Genomic DNA, 21,995 nt, shown 5'->3' on the forward strand with positions numbered 1-21,995 from the left:
ATTGATTTCTGGAGCGGAGGGCATGTGCATGACAAGGATGTCTATAAGGATTTGTTCGATCCAATCATTTAGATTTTGGGTCATTTAATTTCTTCTTATGGCATTGCTTGACACATTGTGCGGGAGGAGGATGTTGTGGGAGTCAAGTCTGCATTGAATGAACTCATAACACACCCTACTTCTGGTATCATGATCGGGTATTTCAATTTGAATGCAGAAGGGAAGAACACTAAGATGGGCAAGGCTTGGAACATATATAAGGCAAGAGTTGGGAAGGATAATAGTCTTGACAAATTTGTAGTCTTCATGAAGGAGAACAAGGAGCACGTGCCAAAGGAAATGGTAGAGAGGTTGGTGGATATGGGGAAAGGAATGGCTTATCTGTATCACTGAGAATTTTTCTCTCATTATCTGCTATGTAATTTTCTTTTGGTTTTAATATAAGGGTACTAACTCCTTAGGTAGATCTTACCAAAAAAAAATAATAATAATAAAATTTGAATCAATTTCATATAAACAGATTTAGAATTAGAATCTTTAAAAAATATATAAAAAATGAAATATATGCTTTGTAGAGATATCTAGCGAGGTTTTTTATATAATATTAACATAAAATTTGTACCCTAATCTTAACGCTAATTATATTGTTATTACTATATTATATTATATTAAAAATTAAATTAATATTAATCTGTATTGTATTATAATAGAGCTATGTTTTATATATATTATTTCAATTATTTATGAAACTATATTATATTGTTTTGCAATTAATATTACATTATTATTATATTATCTTTTACTATTAAATTAAAATTAGTATTTTTAGATTAATATAATATTATTATAATATTTAGCATCAAATTTTATTGTTGTTGTTGTTATTATTATTATTATTATTATTATTATTATTATTATTATTATTTTGTTGTTATTGTTATTGTTATTGTTATTACACTACCTATAAGCCACAATCATCCCGAAAAACCCGAAGAAAGAGAATTGAACCTTGAACTTATATGAAAAGAACCTAAAACTCTAGTACAACCGAACTAAAGGAGAATCTTAATATAATATATAATATTACAAAAATAGTAATATAATATTAATTACAATATAATAACATATATGGACGTAGACAAATTTAATAATTAAATTAACAAAGACCGTTTGGTTACAAGCATTTCAACTAACCCCTCTAAATATCCAGTCGTTGCCCTTCTTCACCTTCCCTTCCAATTACATTTGGTCTTCAACATTCTTTATGTTTTGTTGTACGTTATTTGGAAAAGCTTTATCAATATTTGAAATTAAATATGGTTTTACTTAACCACTTTTTAAGATACGTTGCAACGCGTTCTGGCCTTTGAAGGCAAACAAAGTAGCATCTCCAAACTTACTGGAGAAGATTGTTCAGTCCATGATAGCTGGTGAGGATGGAGCAACATTCACCATTGCTGCATCGACTTGAAAATGGCAACCTGCAAGATGATAATGATATTCCAACCATAACCAACTGCAAAGAAGCTTCTAAGGAATGGTGGAAAGAGTCTAAGAAGCTATGGATACTTGCAGGTACTGTAATCCTTTTTCACGATAAAAGTAGTTTTCATGAAGATTTTCTCATTAATACTCAGTGGATGCAGCAAAACACTATGATGAAAATGCATATCCATAGTGTTTGTCATCATTCTTGGCAATACTTGCTACTTCTCTGATCATAGTTGCTAGACAAACCACACATTGACAGAGGAAGCTCCTTCCAATCAAATCATAATATCATACAACCTAAAACATTTTGCAGGTCCTGCAATCTTCATATCTTTATGTCAGCAGTCATTTTTGGCCACAATTTTGACCTTTGCTGGACAACTGGGTACTCTACAGTTGGCTGCTGTGTCTATAGCAAATACTGTGGTTGCAGGGTTCTCATTTGGAGTCATGGTAAGCTTCTTCTGTCAAGAATCAAGCATTTAATTAAATGTTTTTTTGGGGGGATGAGGAGGGAATGAATGCAGAAGGCAGTGTTTAAAGAACTACACAGACAAAAATATATATGCCGCCCAAATTTTCTACTGTTGAAAGATTTAATGTTTAGCTTTCTATAATACTTCTCTCTCAAAATTTTAAGGCTACCTTAAAATGGTATGTACTGAAAGGAGCAGGAGCTTTTATTTTTTCATTATAGTTGTGCTTTTCTAATTGACCTTGTTTTTTAAATCATACATTGAGATAAGAAATTACAGCTTACAATGTAGGCTAGTTAAGCTGCATTTCACTGTTACACTTTGAAACTATGATATTTCACATTAATATAGGAGCTCTTACTTTTTAACTGAATTCAAGCAATGACAAAATTTTACATAGATAGTTAATTATTTCCTGATGAGGGAAGCTAAAAATTTGATTTATTCATGTTGTTTCTGAATTCAATTGCATGAGATTTGTTTGTACCAATGTTATAGATCACATTCTCTGATCCATCATCAAAATCTAAATTTCGATTACAAGAAACAGACCCTAAATTTTAATTACATTCAGAATTATAATTACACAGTGACAGACCCTGAGTTTTAATTACACAGTGACAGACCCTGAAATTTAATTACACAGGGACCAGACCCAAGAACTTGGTGATGACATATTTGTCCAGCATGTGTGCAAAGTGCAAAAATCTCCACACACTTGGAGTCTAAGTCTAGACTTAACTAGCTTTATCAACCTCAGTCACAGGCTTTCTTGAAGAAGATATTCCATCCATGGTTCTGTATGCAATCATCTGAGTAGATGGCTTGGAAAAGCAATGTCTATTCTCTATAATAAAACCCCTGCATCAAATCTTCTTTCAGTTTCCTTGTTCTCTTGCCTTGAAAGTTCTGACTGGACAACTACATCAGCATATGATTAGAGCTGCCTGGAGCTGATGTCACCGCAAATGAGCTAGCAACCTCATCAGTTACCTATAAACAAAGGCTTTCATAACTTTGATAAGACCTTTTGCCCGGTCCGGTATGATGTGTTGAGTCTTGGTATTCTTTGAGAATTTTGCATCTTCCCCTATTGATCAAGGTTGTTTGAATATGACCCCATTCTACACAAATAAATTACTTCCAATTTGTTTGGAAGTAAGGGCATCTTAAGGTACAATGGTTGGGAAGATAGGCAAGCATGAAATGCAAATACTTCTATTTGGATAAAACCCATAGTTGTACGGAGATCTGTCTCTAATCCCTCGGATGTGTTTCGGCGAAGACTTTGCCTGAGATGTCTCCAATTGTAGGAGACTTTCAACCGTGGTCTCTAAAAGACTCTTGTGATCTCCCACGCAGAAAGGTACTCGCACAAATAAAACAAAAATCTTTAAAAAATAAGTTAAATGCATCGGGAAGAGGGAAAATATACACACCACAGAAGAGAAAACAAGAGCCAATGCAGGGCGGGAGTCAGAGTGATCTAACAAGATCACAAGCATTTGTCATTTGGCTATTTGCAATTCATTGTCATATTTTCTATATTCTTCTTCTTGTTCTTTTATTTTCTTTGGGTAGACTTTGTGGTATACACAACGAGTGAATTCTATTAGATTCTTGAGAGTATGATATACATTTTCTTTCTTCCTTCTTGTATGTCTGTATTCATATTTTCATATGTATAATCTATATTCACATTCTCATCTATATAATCACATAGAATAGCAAAAGGATCAGCAGTGTTGAAAGATTCAACTTGTTGGTTTGGGTTGTTGCCTTACAATTTACTTATACACTCTTTGGTTTTACATATTTTCTATAAATTAATAAATTATATTAAAAAATTAGCATCTCCAACTATCCCATCTCCTATTTTTAAAAAATAATCGTATTGATATCCGTAGGAGTATCCAGAATCTCCAAATACCTCATCTTGATGCAGCCTTGGTAAAACCTAAATGAATTCCTTCAAATGTGTGGGGACGTTCTTGGCCTCTAAAATGTCTATAAGAACGAAAAAAAATATCTGCAGTACCTTCTGTGGCCGTTATAAAGGCAGCTCTGATCTAATGATCGAGACAGGGCATGGGATGGCATCTTGGACTCTGATTTCAACATGGTCATGAGATCAAAACCCAGATAAATAGAAAACATTCTGTTGTGGGCTTTCATAAGATGGTTTCATATGCTAAATTTGTGCCAGTAGAGACAACTAAAAGTTTGAAAAATTGTCAACGGATCCAAACCATTTCATTTTTGTAAATATGGCCTAAAAATCATTGTATGGTGTGCTATTTCATTCAGCTTATGCATATTGCAAATATATATTTCTTAAGAAATGCTAGAAAAAAATTCTTGATTTTACAGCTGGGGATGGGAAACGCTGTAGAAACAGTTTGTGGTCAAGCATTTGGAACAGGGAAACTAGACATGCTTGGACTCTGTTTGCAACGGTCACTGGTCATATTAAACACAACAGCATTGCTTCTCACTGTGACGTACGCATTTGCAACACCCATTCTCAAGGCCGTAGGTCAAACAGATGAAATAGCAGAGGCAGCAGGCAAATTCGCCGTGTGGACAATTCCTCAATTATTTGCTTTTGCAATGAATTACCCGCTCGCTAGGTTTTTACAATCACAAGGAAAGCTATTTGTCATGTCTGCCATCTCTGGAGCTGCTTTAATTGTCCATGTTATCTTCAGTTGGTTGTTGATGCTCAAGCTGGGATGGGGACTAGTTGGGGCTGCAATAATGCTAAATTTCTCATGGTGGATAGTAGTGTTGGGTCAAATAGCCTACATATTTAGCGGCACCTGTGGTGGAGCTTGGACTGGATTTTCATGGAGTGCATTTCACAATTTAGGAGGGCTCTTGCGTCTTTCATTGTCTTCAGCTGTTATGATGAGGTTACTAATTCAAATCACAGTTTTATTTCTTGAAATGTTATACATTTTGATGTTTTGAGGTTTGATATTCACATTTTATTTGTTCCGTTTATCTTGAATCTAACAGCGCGGATTTTATGTACATGATGGCACTACTGCTCATGGCCGGTCATCTAAAGAATGCAGAAGTTGCAACAGACTCTGTAGCTATATGGTACTGCACTCAAAACTCAAAATTCTTTTTTAGGCGGATTATTTTGTTTTGGAATGTATCTATGCTTTTTAACTGTTTGGAATTTTACATAGTTTTCATCAACCTGTATGCAGCATAAATTTGGTGTTTTGGATCTATATGATATATTTGGGATTCAACATAGCTATCGGGTAAGCTCAATCCAATGAATTACTTTCTTTCTTTACCCTTTTTATGGAGTAACTAGATTTGGAGCTGTTAGAAGGGGAAGGGGTGTTTAACAATTGAGTTACTGCTTAGTATTCGTTAGATTTGACTGTGTAAATATATTTGGGATTCAACATAGCTATCGGGTAAGCTATGAATTACTTTCTTTCTTTACCCTTTTTATGAGTAACTAGATTTGGAGCTGTTAGAAGGGGAAGGGGTGTTTAACAATTGAGTTACTGCTTAGTATTTGTTAGATTTGATTGTGTAAATTTTTATATTATCAATGTTTTGGATTAAATTTTATGATCTATTATTAGGATAAGATAACAGGATGATTAAATTTTCTTGCTATCTTATTCTGATAATGGATCATGGAATTTAATCCGAAATGTTTGTAATAAAAAAATCCACACAATCAAATCTAGAAAATACTAAGCAACAATCAATATGAACAGTAAAAATTTCATATTTTTAATTCACTGAATTACTGCTAAGGATACTTGTCCTTTGTGATTTAGAGTATGAATTTTTCACTTTCATCACCTCTTTAAGCTACACTAAGGAGAAGAATTTAATGTTGGATTTCCCATTGGCATTTTAGGGTGATCTAACACTGATGTATGGCTCCTTTGCAGTTAGAAGTGTCTTGTTCTTGCCAACATTCCAAAGACAATAATTTGAGCTAAGTTGTTTTTATTTTTACAGTGTAAGGGTTTCAAATGAGCTGGGAGCTGGACACCCAAGAGCTGCAAAACTTGCAGCAATTGTTGCTTCTTGCACCTCTTTTGTGATAGGGCTTATGTTCATGATGGTCATTTTGATTACAAGAAATGTGTTTCCTATGGCTTTCACAACCAGCAGTGTGGTTGCCAAAGCAGTGTCCAAGCTTGCAATTTTTCTGGCAGTTGCAGTGATATTGAATAATGTGCAGCTACTGCTTTCTGGTAAGAACAGTAGAATAGACCAAAAAAAATCTTTTTGAAAGAGACCATTTAGGATACACCACCATCTACAAGCAGCTAAAAATTTAATCAAAGGTTTTTTTGACAGCCTAGCTACCATGTATCTCAAGGATGGGATGCATGTTATATCTACCTTTAGTATGTTAAAACATTTTTAATGCAACTTCTTCTTGTTTTAGTTAGAAAACTTCACAAGCTAAATCAATCAGTTCAATCTTTATGTTTTAAGTGATTGCCTCTTGTTCCTAGTTCTTAGGACAATTTTGAATGCAACATTATGTGGCTTTTATCTTCAATTTCTTCTAACTTGTACCTTGTATATATTTTTCTCCCTGTTCACAAAACTCAGTGGACTGATGTGCTGAGAAGGCAGGATATGTACACATTTGGATCTGCTCAATTTCTTCTTACTTGCCAAAGTAAAAATAAAAACGATTGTTCTGGTGTTATTTTCCTTCCTATTCACAAACCTCAGTGAGCTGATGTACTGAGGAGGCAGGATATGCACACGGGTCTACATGTATGGCTCGTATAAGCTAACCTATAACCTAAGCAGAGTTAGAGGCGAGCCAATACACATTTGACATGAAGAGAATCTTTTGTCTCCTTTTGACTAATGCATGTTCAACTTGAAGAGGACCTTTGTCTTTCGTTTTTAAAGATACATAGGGGTCACATATCTTCAACATGGAAGACCTTTTATGTCCTTTCCTTTTTTAAAGATGTATGGTCCAATGCATGTTTTACATGAAGATGACCTTTTATCTTCTTTTGACCCATACACATTCTCAACATGAAGAGAACATTATGTTTCCTTTCCGTCAATGCATATTCAATATGATGAGGATTTTTTTTCCCTTCCATTTTTAAAAGATACATAGGGGCAACGCATGTTTAACATAGAAAACCCTTTGTATCCTTTTCTTTTTTTAAAGATGCATGATCCAATACACATTCCACATGAAGACCTTTTGTCTCTTTTCTTTATTTTAACTATTGTTTTATGACATTTAATCTTCTTTTTTATTTTAAATGTTAGTTTATGAGATTTTTCAACTATTGAATTAGAATATAATAGTTTTGTTGAAAGTATGTTGTATACTAAGAATATTAGTTTTCTACAATCCATAATAGTTATTTTTGTTGCTTGGAGAGAATGATAGAAAGCTCATGTTGTATACTCAGTTAAGACTGGAAATTAATGATGAGAAAAAAAAAATTTAAGTGTATGCATAGATTTTCTATTTATATCCATAGTTTTAAAGCATTTGTGCAAATTTTAAATTGTTTTTTATGTACCTATTAATATACACATACATAAGAGTCAGTAAAGACCTTTATTCTATTATAAACCATTTATAGTGAAAAAGATTGTGTGCAAAATAATGTATGCTATATGGTTTTTTTATTTACTTCAAATTCTAGATGCATTACTTCTAATATATAGATTTAATGGATTTCTTTTCCTACAAGCCTGAATCAACAAATAATGTTTATGTGTTTCTTGACATTCTGTAATGCTCTGTCTGTGGATATAAAGGTGTGGCAATAGGAGCAGGATGGCAAACATTTGTGGCCTGTGTAAACATTGTATGCTACTATGTCTTGGGTGTGCCCCTGGCAATTCTACTAGGCTATAAATTTGATCTCGGCACTAAGGTATTGTCGATCTTCCATTACATAAACTAATCAATATTTCCCAGCATGTTATGGTTTGTGGCTCAAGTATTTAATGATTGTGAGTGCAGGGAATGTGGGGTGGGATGCTTTGTGGAAGTGCATTGCAGACTGCGGTTTTATGTATCATTACAATTCGAGCAAATTGGAGCAGAGAGGTACTGAACATTCATGTGAGATTACTTATAGCAATATAACTTTTTATGTCCAAGAAATCTGGCTAATTAGAAAATGTTCTGGAATGTGGTGTTGTTGCAGGCTATGCGGGCTGAAAGTAGAATTAAGACTTGGGGAGGTGGATTTACACATCAATCTTCCACTTGAAGATTCTGAATCTCGAGAGATAGACACATATTTTATTAGTGAATAGGAAGTATTTTTTTTTATGGTGTGTCAGAATTAAATTCTGTAGTTTTAAGAGTTAAACTCATTCATCTATATTTATGAACAATGATTCACATATTTCATTATTTTCTTGCTCAGACATTCCACTCAATTCAGGTGTACACAAATTTCAGAAGAATTTTACATATTCTTCAATGAGAAATGCAAGTAGAAACAAATTTTATCAATCCTCTTTGAACTATCATTTCTATAGCGACGGATGAGGCATGGAAAAAGTAGTTGAAAATGTAAATTTCGATCAACTTCTCGCTGTAGATTCTAGATCTGAAAGTTTAACATTTCTTGCGAGTGAATCTTCACTGTGTTAAAATCTCTGCAACTTCTTCTACTACAATCCTTTCAAGTGTCAAAGAACATTTTTGTTGAGGGTAATGTTTTTCTAACTGGTACTCTATACTAGTATCTTAGTTCCCAATTGGTATACCATAATAACAGTTCAGTCTGTGGAATTTAAAACACATTAATTTCCTTCTCCATTTTTTCATCTTACTTTTGATCTTAAACAAAGATATCTGCAGGGAAATTTTTGCCAAAGCTCTTCTTGATGAGCAATTATTGAATGGTTAAGTACAGTTCCAAAAGTATATGGCACAAAAAGCTACTTTTCAAGGAGATACCAGTCCATTCTACTGGGGAAGTTATCATTGTGCATGTTGGGCTTTCCTAAAAATGATAAGAAGAATACTGTATGAATGGGATTTCGACGAAGATTTTTGGAGCCATAGTGACAAATTAACCAATTCACCTAAGTCCCACCTTGATTGGGATGATTTTTTTAACTTTATCCCTTTAATATGTGCATCCATTGGGTCAAGAGAGAATAGTGGCTGTGGCAAGTGGCAACATGATCAGAATAAAAAATGTACAATTTCTGTTACTTAACTCTGATATTACAAAATTGAACTGTCTATGAAGGAAACAAACTGCAATTTTTATTATATTTAAAAAAAGGGTCAAATTTCAATGACGCATTTTGATCTCTGGATAGAAGGGATGATATATTGATTCTATGGTAAGTTGTAGTTTGTACTAGTCTCTTCTTCAAAATTGTTTTGAAGGTCTTAGTCAGAAAGAATATAATTTTAATTTATAATTGAAATAAACATGTTTCTAATGTACAAAATAAATATAGATATGTAGAATAAAAAATTGTATATTTTGTACTTTTATTTCAGAGTTTATGTACATCTAGTTGTCTACTGCTCTTAAACATGAGTAGAATTCACTCAACATATTTTTAAGTCTTATATTATAACATGTTTCTTCTACTTTATAATGTTTGTCCTTCAAGATAGCTGTACTCTTGTGGTAGTGTCCACCTCCGTTCTAAACATAAACTCTAACCAACAACAAATCACAAACCCTAATTTGTTACTAAATTTTCCCAATGAATACTCTCATTCCTCAATCAAAAGCATTTCAAGCATCCTCCTCTGCCACTAGTAATGTGTAACATCCCTAATTCTTGTCATATTTGATTGCAAAATTTACACTAATTACTAATGTGTTCACTACTTCTATAATGATTTGATTAAATGTCATGGATTAGACTATATAATGAACAAGATTTAATCCATTTAATGTGTTATATTTATAATTCAAAGTGTGAGTGAAGTAAATATTGTTGAATTAATTGTGCTTGCTTATTTAATTTCTATAATTTAATAAATAGATCAATATAATGTCTTTATTTGAATTAATAGTTATTTTCAAATAATAGATTTTTCAAATTAGAATTGACTTCTAAATTTATTTTAGAATATTCATTATTGAGAATTATAGACTTAAAATCTGCTTACACATTTTAATCCATCAATCCACATCATTAATCCCACATCACATCTTTAATAATTTAATTAACTGAAACATCTTTCTTCTAATGATTGATTAAACAAATCTTATTTATTTAATTAACCTAATCTACTAAATTATATCAATTATATAAAATCTAGATAAATATCCAAAAAAAAATGGCACAGTTGCAAGTAGCCTTTGAGAAGAAAAACAATTTTGATAGTGATGGGCGAGTGAAGCAGAACAATATGCAGACATAATAAAGCCAGTATCCGAGTGCAAAGTTTAATGGGGAAAAGTTTGCAGGAGCAGCAACTGAAGATTGGATCAAGAATAATTGGGAATTCAATTGGGTTCTTCACGACAGTTGCTCAATATCCCAAAGAAAGAGATAAGATTTTGAACAGATACCCTTGGAAGAAAAATGGGTCTTACATATTTATTTGCAAAAGTGGATTTCAAATTTTAATCCCACAGAGGCTTCCCCTATGGATTTTTCGACATGGATAAGATTGATTGCTTGTCGCAGGATTGCTTAATCAAAATTGGTGATAGCATCAGAATGACTCTGGAGGTCAATCTGAAACCCTAATTTATGCACAGATCAAATTAATTTTTATCAATGAAATTTCTGCATTAATTAAACTTACCACCGCTCCCAAAATTTGGACACAAGGGATAGAGAAGGAGACCCCAATATTTTATTGTCTGAGATGTAAAATTTGCTCCCACAACAAAGATAATATCCGGTAGGATGCTCCAAGGGTTCTAACTCCAACAAACCCTAAATTCTAACTACAAAGAATCAAGATTTTGCTCTACTTTCTTGCTTGGCAATTATCCCCAATGGAAAGGAAGAAAAAATCACTGAACAAAATGATGTTGTTGACTCTGAATCGAAGAATGTCAATGTGGAAGATGAGGTGGACATTATCGACCCCAGAAGAATAAACCAATTGACACCAAACATCTTAATATTAGCATCCTCATGTCTGCATTCGAAAAGGAAAGGAAAACAGATAAAAGATAAAAAGGGAATACCAATAAATAAATAAAAATAAAACATAAAAATAGATAAATAAATAAATACAGACCCAAAGGTCCAACAAGAAAATATAGGAGTGTATGTGTATATATACATATATCTAGATATACATATATGCATGTATGTCTCTCTTTCTATATATATAACAAAAACAAGAGAAGAATAAAATCAAAGAAAAACCCAACAAAAGAGAAGAATGACAAAGAAAATACAAGGCAATAGAAAGGCACATACAAAGACAACTAGGAAAGAATATACAAAGAAAAACAAGAAAATCCAAGATAAAAATAAAAACCAAATTAAGAGAACTAAACAAAAGAAAGAGAAAATAAAGGAACCAAGAAAAGAATAAAAATGTATGTATGTATGTACATACATACACACATACATACATACCTACATACATACATTCAAACAAACAAACAATCATAAATTCAAACATGCACACATACATACATACCTATGTACACATATGTGTGTGTGAATATATATATATATATATATATATATATATATATATATATATATATATATATATATATATATATAAGCAAGAAAGAGAGAAAGAAAAAACAAGAAGAAGGATTGAGATAAGCAAAAGCAAAAGCAAAGCCTAAGGGGACAGCCGAGGGAAGTGAGAGAAGATCCAACGAAGAGATGTATCAAGAATGATGATGATGGCAAGTGCGGAGGTTTGAGAGCAAAGGCTGCTAGACAATACTAACACTCCACCCCTCATCTCGATTAAGGTTGGAGACATGGTTATTGCATGGCAGCCTTTGCTCTCAAACCTCTGCACTTGCCATCATCATCATTCTTGATGCCTCTCTTCGTTGGATCTTCTCTCACTTCCTTTAGTTGTCCCTCTGGGCTTTCCTTTTGCTTTTGCCTATCTCAGTCCTTCTTCTTGTTTTTTCTTTCTCTTTTTCTTGCTTATATATATATATATATATATATATATATATATATATATATATATATATATATATATATATATATATATATATATATATATATATATATATATATATATATATATATATATATATATATATATATATATATATATATATATATTCACGCACATTTATATACATACATATGTATGTGTGTAGGTATGTAGGTATGTATGTATGTGTGCATGTTTGTATGTATGATTGTTTGTTTGTGAGTTTGTTTGTATGTTTGTTTGTATGTATGTGTGTATGGATGTTTGTTTGAATGTATGTATGTAGGTATGTATGTATGTATGTATGTGTGTATGTATGTATGTATGTGTACGTACATACATACATACATTTTTATTCTTTTCTTGGTTCCTTTATTTTCTTTCTTTTGTTTAGTTTTCTTAATTTGGTTTTTATTTTTATCTTGTTTTTCTTTGTATGTGCCTTTCTATTGCCTTGTAAATTATGTCATTCTTCTCTTTTGTTGGTTTTTTCTTTGATTTTATTCTTCTCTTGTTTTTGTTATATATAAATACACACACACACACACACACACACACACACACTTGAGTGTGTGCATATATGTATATCTAGAAATATGTATATATGCATGCATACACTCCTATATTTTTGTGTTGGGCCTTTGTGTCTGTATTTATTTATTTATCTATTTTTATTTTTTATTTTCAATTATTTGTTTATTTTGGATTATCTTTGTTTTCATTTTATCTTTATTTATTTATTTTTTTCATATCTTGTCAAACCTCATCCCTTGATCTTTGTGCCTCCTCCCTCCCTCTTTTTAGCTCCCTTGGTTTGCTTCTTGATCATTTTTCACTCTGCTTGCTCTCTAGCTCTACATCCTGATGATGGATCACGGAGTGTGATTCGAAACGTTGATGCAAAAATTTACACACAATCTACTCTGGAAGTAGTTGATTACTATCTCATGGATTATGGAAACATGATGTCTATTGAAGAACAATGTGTTAGACAATGATCACTGATCAGGTGACTATTAAAGCATACCTTGGAGATCCACCAAGATCTTAACATGGAATAGGGCTTAAATGCCTTTTAAAAATGGTGTACGATTGAATGTCATTTAGACAATCTATTGGTTGAAATTGTTTTTATATAAGAGATAAATTAGATGGAGGCAAGTTCATTCATCAAGCATTGTACAAGATAGATTGGTTGGCTCTCTTGAGGTTGTGAGGGCTTGAGGCGGTTTGGGGCTTTTATGGAAACCTAAAAGTGTTTCTATAGACATATTATCACATTTTAATTAGCAACCGACAAAGTTATGTAGCTCCACTTTTACTTAAAGATTTCTTTAATGTTTATGGATTCATTAATATGAAAGATAAAAAGAATGTTTAGAATGAAATATAAAAAAATTAGTTCTCCAACGATGAAAAGTTGTTGTTGGCATGGATTTTAATACAATCTTCTACTAGTAAAAAAAATGAGGCTTAGGTAGAACCTCTCAAGCATAGAAATATTTTATAGCATTTGTCCAATCCAACAATCTCATTAACATTGCCCTAGTTACTGGAAATTATACATGGAATAAAAAAAGATCTAGATTTACAAATATTGAAGATAGATTGAATATTTTTTATTTGTATTTGCTAATTGGCTTAACTCCCTAGTGCTCACAGACTCTTTAAACATGCTTATTTTTTTGCTTCAATCATTTCCCTATCTCCTCTTCTTGTTAGAAGATCGCCCACATCCTAAATTCCAATTTTTCTTTGAAAAAATGTGGCTAAGATTTTCAAAGATTAAAGACATAATCAGACCTTGGTGCTAAGAAAACCAAAACATAAGCAATTCTAGGATGTTTGTCTTCTACAAAAAAATCTAAGATATTAAAGAAAATTAAAAGTATGGAACAAGGAATCTTGTAATTATATCTAAAAAGAAAAAGTGTACATGAGGAAGAATTGAAGGTTCTTAATGAGAAGGTCATTGCAAATAGGATGCTTTTGAATGATTATATAAGAGAAAAGGAGCTTATAGATGAGCATAGAGAGATCCTTGCAATAGAGGAAATTTACTAGACGTCAAAATCCAACGAGACTTGCCTTGCAGAAGGTGACCTAAATGCAAAATACTTCCATGACATGATGAAAGTGTGGTAGGAACAAAATGAAATTACAAATTATTGTTGTTGATGTAGATTTTTATCACCCTCCATAGAAATTCAATGCAAAGTAGTTAACCTTTTTTGGATCTTATTTAGGGGGACTTGTACATAATGATATCTTGGTGAATACCCCAAATTTGCTCTTATCCACCCCTCTAATAAACTATGAAACAAAACGTGCAATGTTCTAACTCCATTCTAAGAAGGCCTCTAGTCTTGATGGATTTGTTGCAGGTCCTTTTATCATTTTTACTAGAAATTTCGTGGAAATGATATTTGGAAGGTATTCAAAGAATCAATAAAATCAAGCAAAATTCCAAGAGATTTTAATAACACAAACATTATTCTTATAAAAAAAAAGATCTGCATCTCCTTAGACTACCGATCGATCTCTATGTAACACAATTTAGAAGATTATCTACAAGATAATAGCTAATTGATTGAAGATCTTAATCTGATCCTTAATATCACAAGAACAAAGTGGTTTCATCCTAGGGAGGAATATCATGGATGAAATGATCATAGGACATGAAACCATTCATTCCATAAAAAAAAAAGAACCAAAAAGGTAAGATCTTAAAGCTTGACATAAGTAAATCCTGTGATAGAGTTAGCTAGATGTTTCTTCTAAAAATTTTGGAAAAAAATAGCTTCAATAAAAAATGATTAAGATGGATTTTTACATGTATTTCAACTATGTGATGTTCTATTATAGTGAATGGTTCCCTCCTGCAACTACTTTGAGGTTGCTTGAGGGATCAAAGAGGGGAGGGTCTATCCCTCTTTCTATTTGAGATTATGCTTGAGGGATAAAAATAATTGAGATCAGATGATGAAAAGGAATTCCGATTACCATAAATATCACAATCATCACACATCAGCTCCTCATTGAGGATATATTAATATATGGAATCCCAACACTAGAAGAGCCCACAATTATTAAAAAATATTGGATGAATTTATCCATTACACCTATAAACAAAGAAAAGATAAAAAAGTGTTACAATAGATTACATTAACCTTGTATTCCTATGTCATTCGTGTGTCTCCATGTTCCTTGGAAAGTGTTCTCAAGAACATGAGAGGAAAAACATTTAATATTTATAAATTATAATTGCATCTTTAAGAGGTGAGCATGTTTCAGTGATGGAGATAAGAAAAAATGGGTCAAGATACCTACTAGGCATCCACTTTGGAGAATACAAAGAGTCATGAGTTGGGCACCCAAGTTTGGAAGGTGAAAGGTTGTCTATTGGGTGATTTGAAGATTCATTGAGGAGTTATAGAGCATCTGGGAAGCGGAAGAGTTGACTACCTATGGGTTATGCACCCATGTTGGAGCCATGTGAAATATATTATTTTATTACCATGTCTATTGTTTGTCCACTATTTGCCTCTTATTTTAGGATAACATAGTAATGTTTCCTCTCACAATTTCTATAAATTGGATCCATGAGATGGTAGTGTATGACTTGAGTTCTTGTAGGTAATAGAGTGCTACCAAGTTTATTTGTTGAGAGCAATGAAGTGTATTGTTATACATCCTTTGGTGAAGATTAATAATATACTTGCTCTCTTTCCTGTTGAAATGTAGGAAAATGGAGTCTATCCTAATAATGCAAACTAGGAACTATTTTGAAAATCTTTCATGTTGGAACAACTAATCAAGCCCAACTTCAGGCCTCCAGGAGAGCTAAGCACTATGATTGATTGTTTCCTTGTGAATGTTGATTGGATATGATTAAATGTAATTGAATTGAAGATACAAGAACTAGGTTAAATTATACAACATTGAAAATATTCAGCATAAATAGATAAATAAGAATTGAAATTCAACTTAGAAGTTCAAATCTAGAAATGGTGTGCAAAGAGAAACTTGTGTTTGAAATCTAAGCTTGAAAGTGTTGGTTAGATGAGTTAGGCACCATAGTCTAATAGATGTTTGAATCATGGGAGATGTTATGTTTCAAATCAGGATGCTCTATAGATCATTCTCTTGAAATTTCAGCAAAAAAGTGTCGATCTATGGAGAGATCCTCCATAAACCAGGAGTTTTTGCTTGGTCAAAATTTGGAATTGTGTGTCTTAGTCTACCTTCTACAATCCTACAACTTTTAACTGTCATATATGTAACATGCACACACAAAAGAGGGAAAATGTTATGTTGTATAGGGGTTTACCTTAGTCAAACTCTGGGTATAAATTAACCTCCACTATAGCTATGATTGATTAAAAAATAGAGATTACCCTTGGTAGCGTAGAAGCCAAATCTGAAGTAAATTAATTATTTACAAAATAACACCTCAAGATTGATAATGATGGTGATGCAATTCTCTTTGGATAAGTCCTCTAAGTTTTTATGCAACTTCCAAAGGATATAGCTCATGTTATTTGAACACAATATCCAACTTTGTTTCATACATATGATCAAGCAATATTGCTACATCTTTCAACTTAGAAAAAGGTGAGACAACTACCTTCTATAAGGCTTCTTGAAGCATCTTGTGGTATGTAGGTGAAGTTTGAATCAAATCCCAAAGGTAGATCTTAGCTGAAGTGGCATGAAGTTGCTAAACAAGATCATACTCCTTACCAACATGTTGTGAAAGACGAGGTGGTTGGGGAAGAAAAGGTTGACAAGTAGGAAGAACATTTGAATCTTTCTTGTTGTTTTAAGTGTTATATGTGTGAGCTATTGCATGATAATTAGGTGAGAAAATATGGAGAAAAAAAATTAGGTTTCACACATGGCTAGAAAAATGAATAGTATTGCTTGATTGGGTTCTTTATTCACTAAAGCTTCATCTTTGAGAGAGAGAGAGAGAGAGAGAGAGAGAGAGAGAACTGGGCACATTTCTAGTGATATACTCCTCTTGCACCAAAATACCCTCATGAATATGATCAATTTTAGGAGATGGACAAGCCTGATTAAACAACACTTCATCTCTAGAAGAGATTTCATTAAATTGAATAGGAGGTAAAGTGTCATGAATGGAAGTCTTAATGGTATCATCCTCTTTCACTAGAATATCCTCATGGGTGGGAGCAAGTTTGGGAGAGGGACAAGCATCATTCATCAATGCTACATCCTTAGAAAGGAGAGCATTGGAAAATGTTCTAGTGTAATCATCCTCTTGCCTCAAATTATCCTTATGGTTAGGAGGATCATTAGGAGAGAGATGGAATTTCATAAGAAGACCTAAGAAACTATCACATCCATGGAATGGATTCATCATAAAAGCAACTACTCAAGAATAAAATTAGACATTCAAAGAGATAAATTTTCTTTCTAATTAGTAACAATGAGATATAAATGATGTGAAATGCGAGAACATAAGCATTAGATTTGAGGAATGAATGCGCCTAAATCTAAAAATTTCATGCAAAAATCATATTTGAAACTAAAAATTAGAGAATATGCAAGTGTAAGACATGTCAGGTTGACCAAAATGAAATGTAGGAAAATGTGGTATAGCCTAAGAATGCAAACTAGGAACCATTTCCAAACTCTTTCATTAGGGAATAACCGATTAACCTCAACTTCAATCCCATAGTAAAGTGTAGCACTGTGATTGATTGTTCCCTTTTGAATGCTGATTGGATATGATTAAATGTAATTGAATTGATGATGAAAGAACTAGGTTGAATGATGCAAAATTAATGATGTTAAGCATAAACAGATAAATACATAACTGAAATTCAACTTAGAAGTACAAATTTGGAAATGGTGTGTAGAGTGAAATCTATGTCTAAAATCTAAGCTTGAAAGTGTCGATCAAAGGAACTATGTACCATAGTCCAATAGGTGTTGGAATCATGAGAGATGTTGATATTTTGGATTAGTGTGCTCTATAGATTGTTCTCTTGAAATTTCAATGAAAAAGTGTCAATCTATGGAGCGACACTCCATAGACCAAGATTTTTCACCTATTCAAAATCTAGAACTGTGTGTTTCAATTTGCCTTCCACAATCTCACAATTTTCAATTGTTAGATTTGTAACCTACACACAAAAAAGAGGAAATTTTTGTGTTGTATAGGGTTGTTCCTAACTAACACCCTAGGTACGGATTAACCTCCACTATATCTATGATTGATTAGAAAAGAGAGCTTACCCTTGGTAGAGTAGAAACCAAATATGAAGTAAAATGTTGAATTGACAATATTATACCTCATGATTGATAATGATGGTGATGCAATGCTCTTTAGATAAGTTCTCCAAGTTTTCATGCAATAACATGATAAATCATATTAAATCCCATCATGAAATCATACTTCAATATATCTTGTTGTAGCTTGATATCCCTTGTTGATGCAGGAGCATCCGATGGTGTAAGGGCAATCCTGCATCACCCAAAAATAATTCCTTTTTTTTATAGTTTTATTTTAATTTTTTTGCAATTCTGGATACCCATTTGGACGAATAAGAGATTCCAACTTTTAGAATTGACGAGTTTTTTTTAGCCGATTGCCAAAAATAGAAAGTTTTATTTAAAGACGAATGATGCCCGAATTTTGCGGGAAGCTTGAGAATAAAAAAATAAGCACTTTGGCGAAAGAATCAAGTTAAAATCATTTACGGTTTGAAAGTTATTCAAATTTTAGTTTCCCGAAAAACCAAAAAAAATTCTTCCAAGTCAGATTTGAGGCATTAAATGGTTCCAAACGACCCTAAAAATAGCGAGGATCAGCAAAGCGGATTCTTGGCAAATTCTTCACTCAAATAGATTCAAACGGTGCATCAATCCGATTCTTGAATCAAAAGTTATGGTTGTCAGAAGTTGGACAATTTTTCAGAAAGTTTCCAGTTTTCGAATCTAGCCGAATTTTCAAATTTCCAATTTCATGTTTTGGCATTTGTTCGCCAAATGGTAATTTCTATATTGTAATTTTGTCTCCAAATGAAAGAGAAGCTATTTAGGACTCATTTGAGGAAACTTGTTTTAGGTTTTGGAGAGTGAGTTTGAGAGTTGAGTTTTGGGTTGGGTAATCTGAGATTGTAAGGGTTTCCAGAAAACTTTGATGCTATAATGTGTTGTAGCCTATGAGGATTTATCCTCTTATTTTGTAATTGCATGTATTAAAAATTTCTCTCAGATAATAATAAAATAATATTTTATTATCTCATTTGTTGTATTTTTATGTGTCTCGAGTTCTACCCTTATCAAGTGGTATCAGAGTGGGTTGTTCTTGAGTGTGTGGATAGATCATTGAATGTGAGGCAGTTTGCACCCGGACTTGTGATTGTGGGCTCATGATCAAGATGCCTCCAAGAGTGATGTGTGGTGGAAGAAATGTTGCCAGTAGAAATGCTTTGGCAAACGAGGGTTTGAGAACCCTCCAGAGATAGATCAATGTGTTGCAAGAAGCGATGAGAAGAGGGTTTAATTTGAGGAGAGGGGAAAGTGACGACAAAGAAGAGGTTGAAGATACATATCCTCAGAGGAAGCAGAAGAAGCAATAGATCAAAATCAAGCTCGATTATTGAGGGCCATTTCCCATATTTGGAAGAGACCCAAAATTGAACTCTCTATTTTTTCTAGAAATATGAACCCAGAAGAGTTGATCGATTGGATAAATCAATTAGAGGAGTATTTTAAATATGAGGAGATAGAAGACCCAGATTGGGTCAATTTTGCAAAAACGGAGCTGAAAGGTCATGCAAATATCTGGTGGAAAGAGATCCAACTAGAAAGAAATCAAAGAGAAAAGAAGAAAATCACCAAATGGGATCGTATGGTTGAGAAGCTGAAAAACAATTCATTCCAATGGACTACGAGTTGGATCACTTGAAGAAGTTGCAAGGGTTAAAGAAAGGTAGCAAGTTTGTGAAGGAGTATACAAAATAATTTTATAAGATAATTATCAGAACAGGTCATGCAAAGGCTAATAAGGATAAAGTTGCTCGTTATCTTAATCGATTATGACCAAGTATTCAAGAGGAGCCGAGTCTGGTCAAAATGGCCAATATCAAGGAAGCGTATCAATTTGCATTGAAAATGGAGGAGAAATTGAATAAAATATTTGAGGGAAAGAAAAAAGGGAAATCCCAAGGCGGCAGAGGTGGTGGAAGATCTTTTGGAAGCCGAAATAAAGATCAGAAGAAAAATTATGATGTGGGTACCAACCGAAATCAAAAGGGTGATATTTTTTATCTCCCCCGTGATCAAAACAATGGTGTACAATGAGGAAGAGGAAGAGGAAGTTCGGGACAAGGGTCCGGGAGAGGAGGTTTTAGAGGAACATGTTTCCAGTGTGGGGAAGAAGGGATAGAGCCTTTGAATGTCCACAACACCAAGGAAGGACAAATAGAAGGAATGAAGGCCATGCACGGGTGGCACATGCAGATGAAGAAGCTTAGTATGAACATTCAGATGATGTTGAAAGAGGAGAAGCCCTAGTTATCGGGAGAACCTTGATAAATGAGGAAAAAGAACCAGGTTAGAAGAAGAGTTTATTCCGCACCAGATGCAAATGTAAAAACAAGTGTTGTGATATGATTATCAACACTAGGAGCACTAATAATCTGGTGTCCAAAGAGATGGTTACAAAGTTGAAGCTGAACAAGGAAAGACATCCATAGTCGTATTTGATAGCCTGGTTGCAAAATGGCCACAAAGTTTTGGTCAGTGAGCAGTGTTTGGTGAAGATTGGTAGTTACTGGGATGAGGTACTCTGTGACATCATACCCATGGATGCATGTCACATGTTGTTAGGGAGGTCATGGCAGTTTGATAGGTGTGATGTACATGATGGTCGTGCTAACACATATACCGTAACAAAGGATGGAGTTCGCCATAAGCTAAAGCCCTTGAAAGAGGTGGAAGAAAAGGTATGTAGTAATGATATAATATGTTTTGTTCATGGAAGAAATTTTTTGAAAGGCATGGAACACGAACCTATGTGTTTTTCCTTTAACTCCTAGAGTGGATAAAGAAGATAGTGAAGAGGCGCCTGTAGAAGTTTCTAGTTTGTTGAATGAGTTTCGAGACATCATGTATGATAATGTACCTGAGGGTTTACCACCTGTGAGTAAGATCAATCACCAGATTGACTTGATCCCTAGAGCCAATTTGCCAAATAAGGCATCCCACAAAATGACTCCAACAGAAAATGAAGAGTTGAACCAGCAAGTTCAAGAGTTGTTTTTATTTTTCTGGATCTCAATTGTGTAAAAAAATTTCATCAATGTTTCGGATCATACTCAATGATCCATCATTGGGATGAGAGAATTGTAGGATATGAAAGAGTGAAATTGCAGACAAAGAAGAGATAAATAGGGTTGGGGAAAGAGAAGCATAGGCAAAAATTTAAGAGTAAAATAAACAAAAGAATAAATAGATATCACACAAAATATAAGAAAAATTAAAATAAAAGGAGACAAAGCAAAAATTAGAAGAAAAATAAGAGAAATAGAAAGGAACAAATAAATAGATAGAAAATAAAATAACCAGAAACTAAAAAATAAATAATAGAAATAAAATAAAACTAAAGGTAAATCTAAAAATAAAAAGACAAGAAATAAACAAATAAAAAAGAAGAAAAAAACTACACACAAGAAAATCAAAAGAACAAATGAAAATATAAAAAATATGTGTGTAAGCATACACCCACATATACAACTCTATATATAATAAAAAAAGAGCAAATATAAATATATATAAAACAATAAAAATAAAAGAAATTAAAAAAAAAAGATATAATATATATAAAAATAAAAAGGAACTAAGTAAGTATTAATAAATAAATGCAA

At 32.9% G+C, this 21,995-nt stretch overlaps 1 protein-coding gene across 1 annotated transcript; it reads left to right on the forward strand.

Annotated features, from left to right (window-relative positions):
- Positions 1-1,320: 1,320 nt before the first annotated feature.
- Positions 1,321-8,472, forward strand: LOC131067016 (protein DETOXIFICATION 30). Its single transcript, XM_058001944.2, has 9 exons — positions 1,321-1,575; positions 1,805-1,944; positions 4,338-4,879; positions 4,986-5,072; positions 5,186-5,242; positions 5,967-6,205; positions 7,764-7,882; positions 7,972-8,058; positions 8,159-8,472. Exons 1-9 carry the CDS (start codon positions 1,437-1,439, stop codon positions 8,222-8,224), a joined length of 1,476 nt encoding a protein of 491 aa, XP_057857927.2. The 5' UTR covers positions 1,321-1,436; the 3' UTR covers positions 8,225-8,472.
- Positions 8,473-21,995: the final 13,523 nt, after the last annotated feature.

The sequence above is a fragment of the Cryptomeria japonica genome, chromosome 3, assembly GCF_030272615.1.
Source record: "Cryptomeria japonica chromosome 3, Sugi_1.0, whole genome shotgun sequence".
Classification (NCBI taxonomy): Eukaryota; Viridiplantae; Streptophyta; class Pinopsida; order Cupressales; family Cupressaceae; genus Cryptomeria; species Cryptomeria japonica.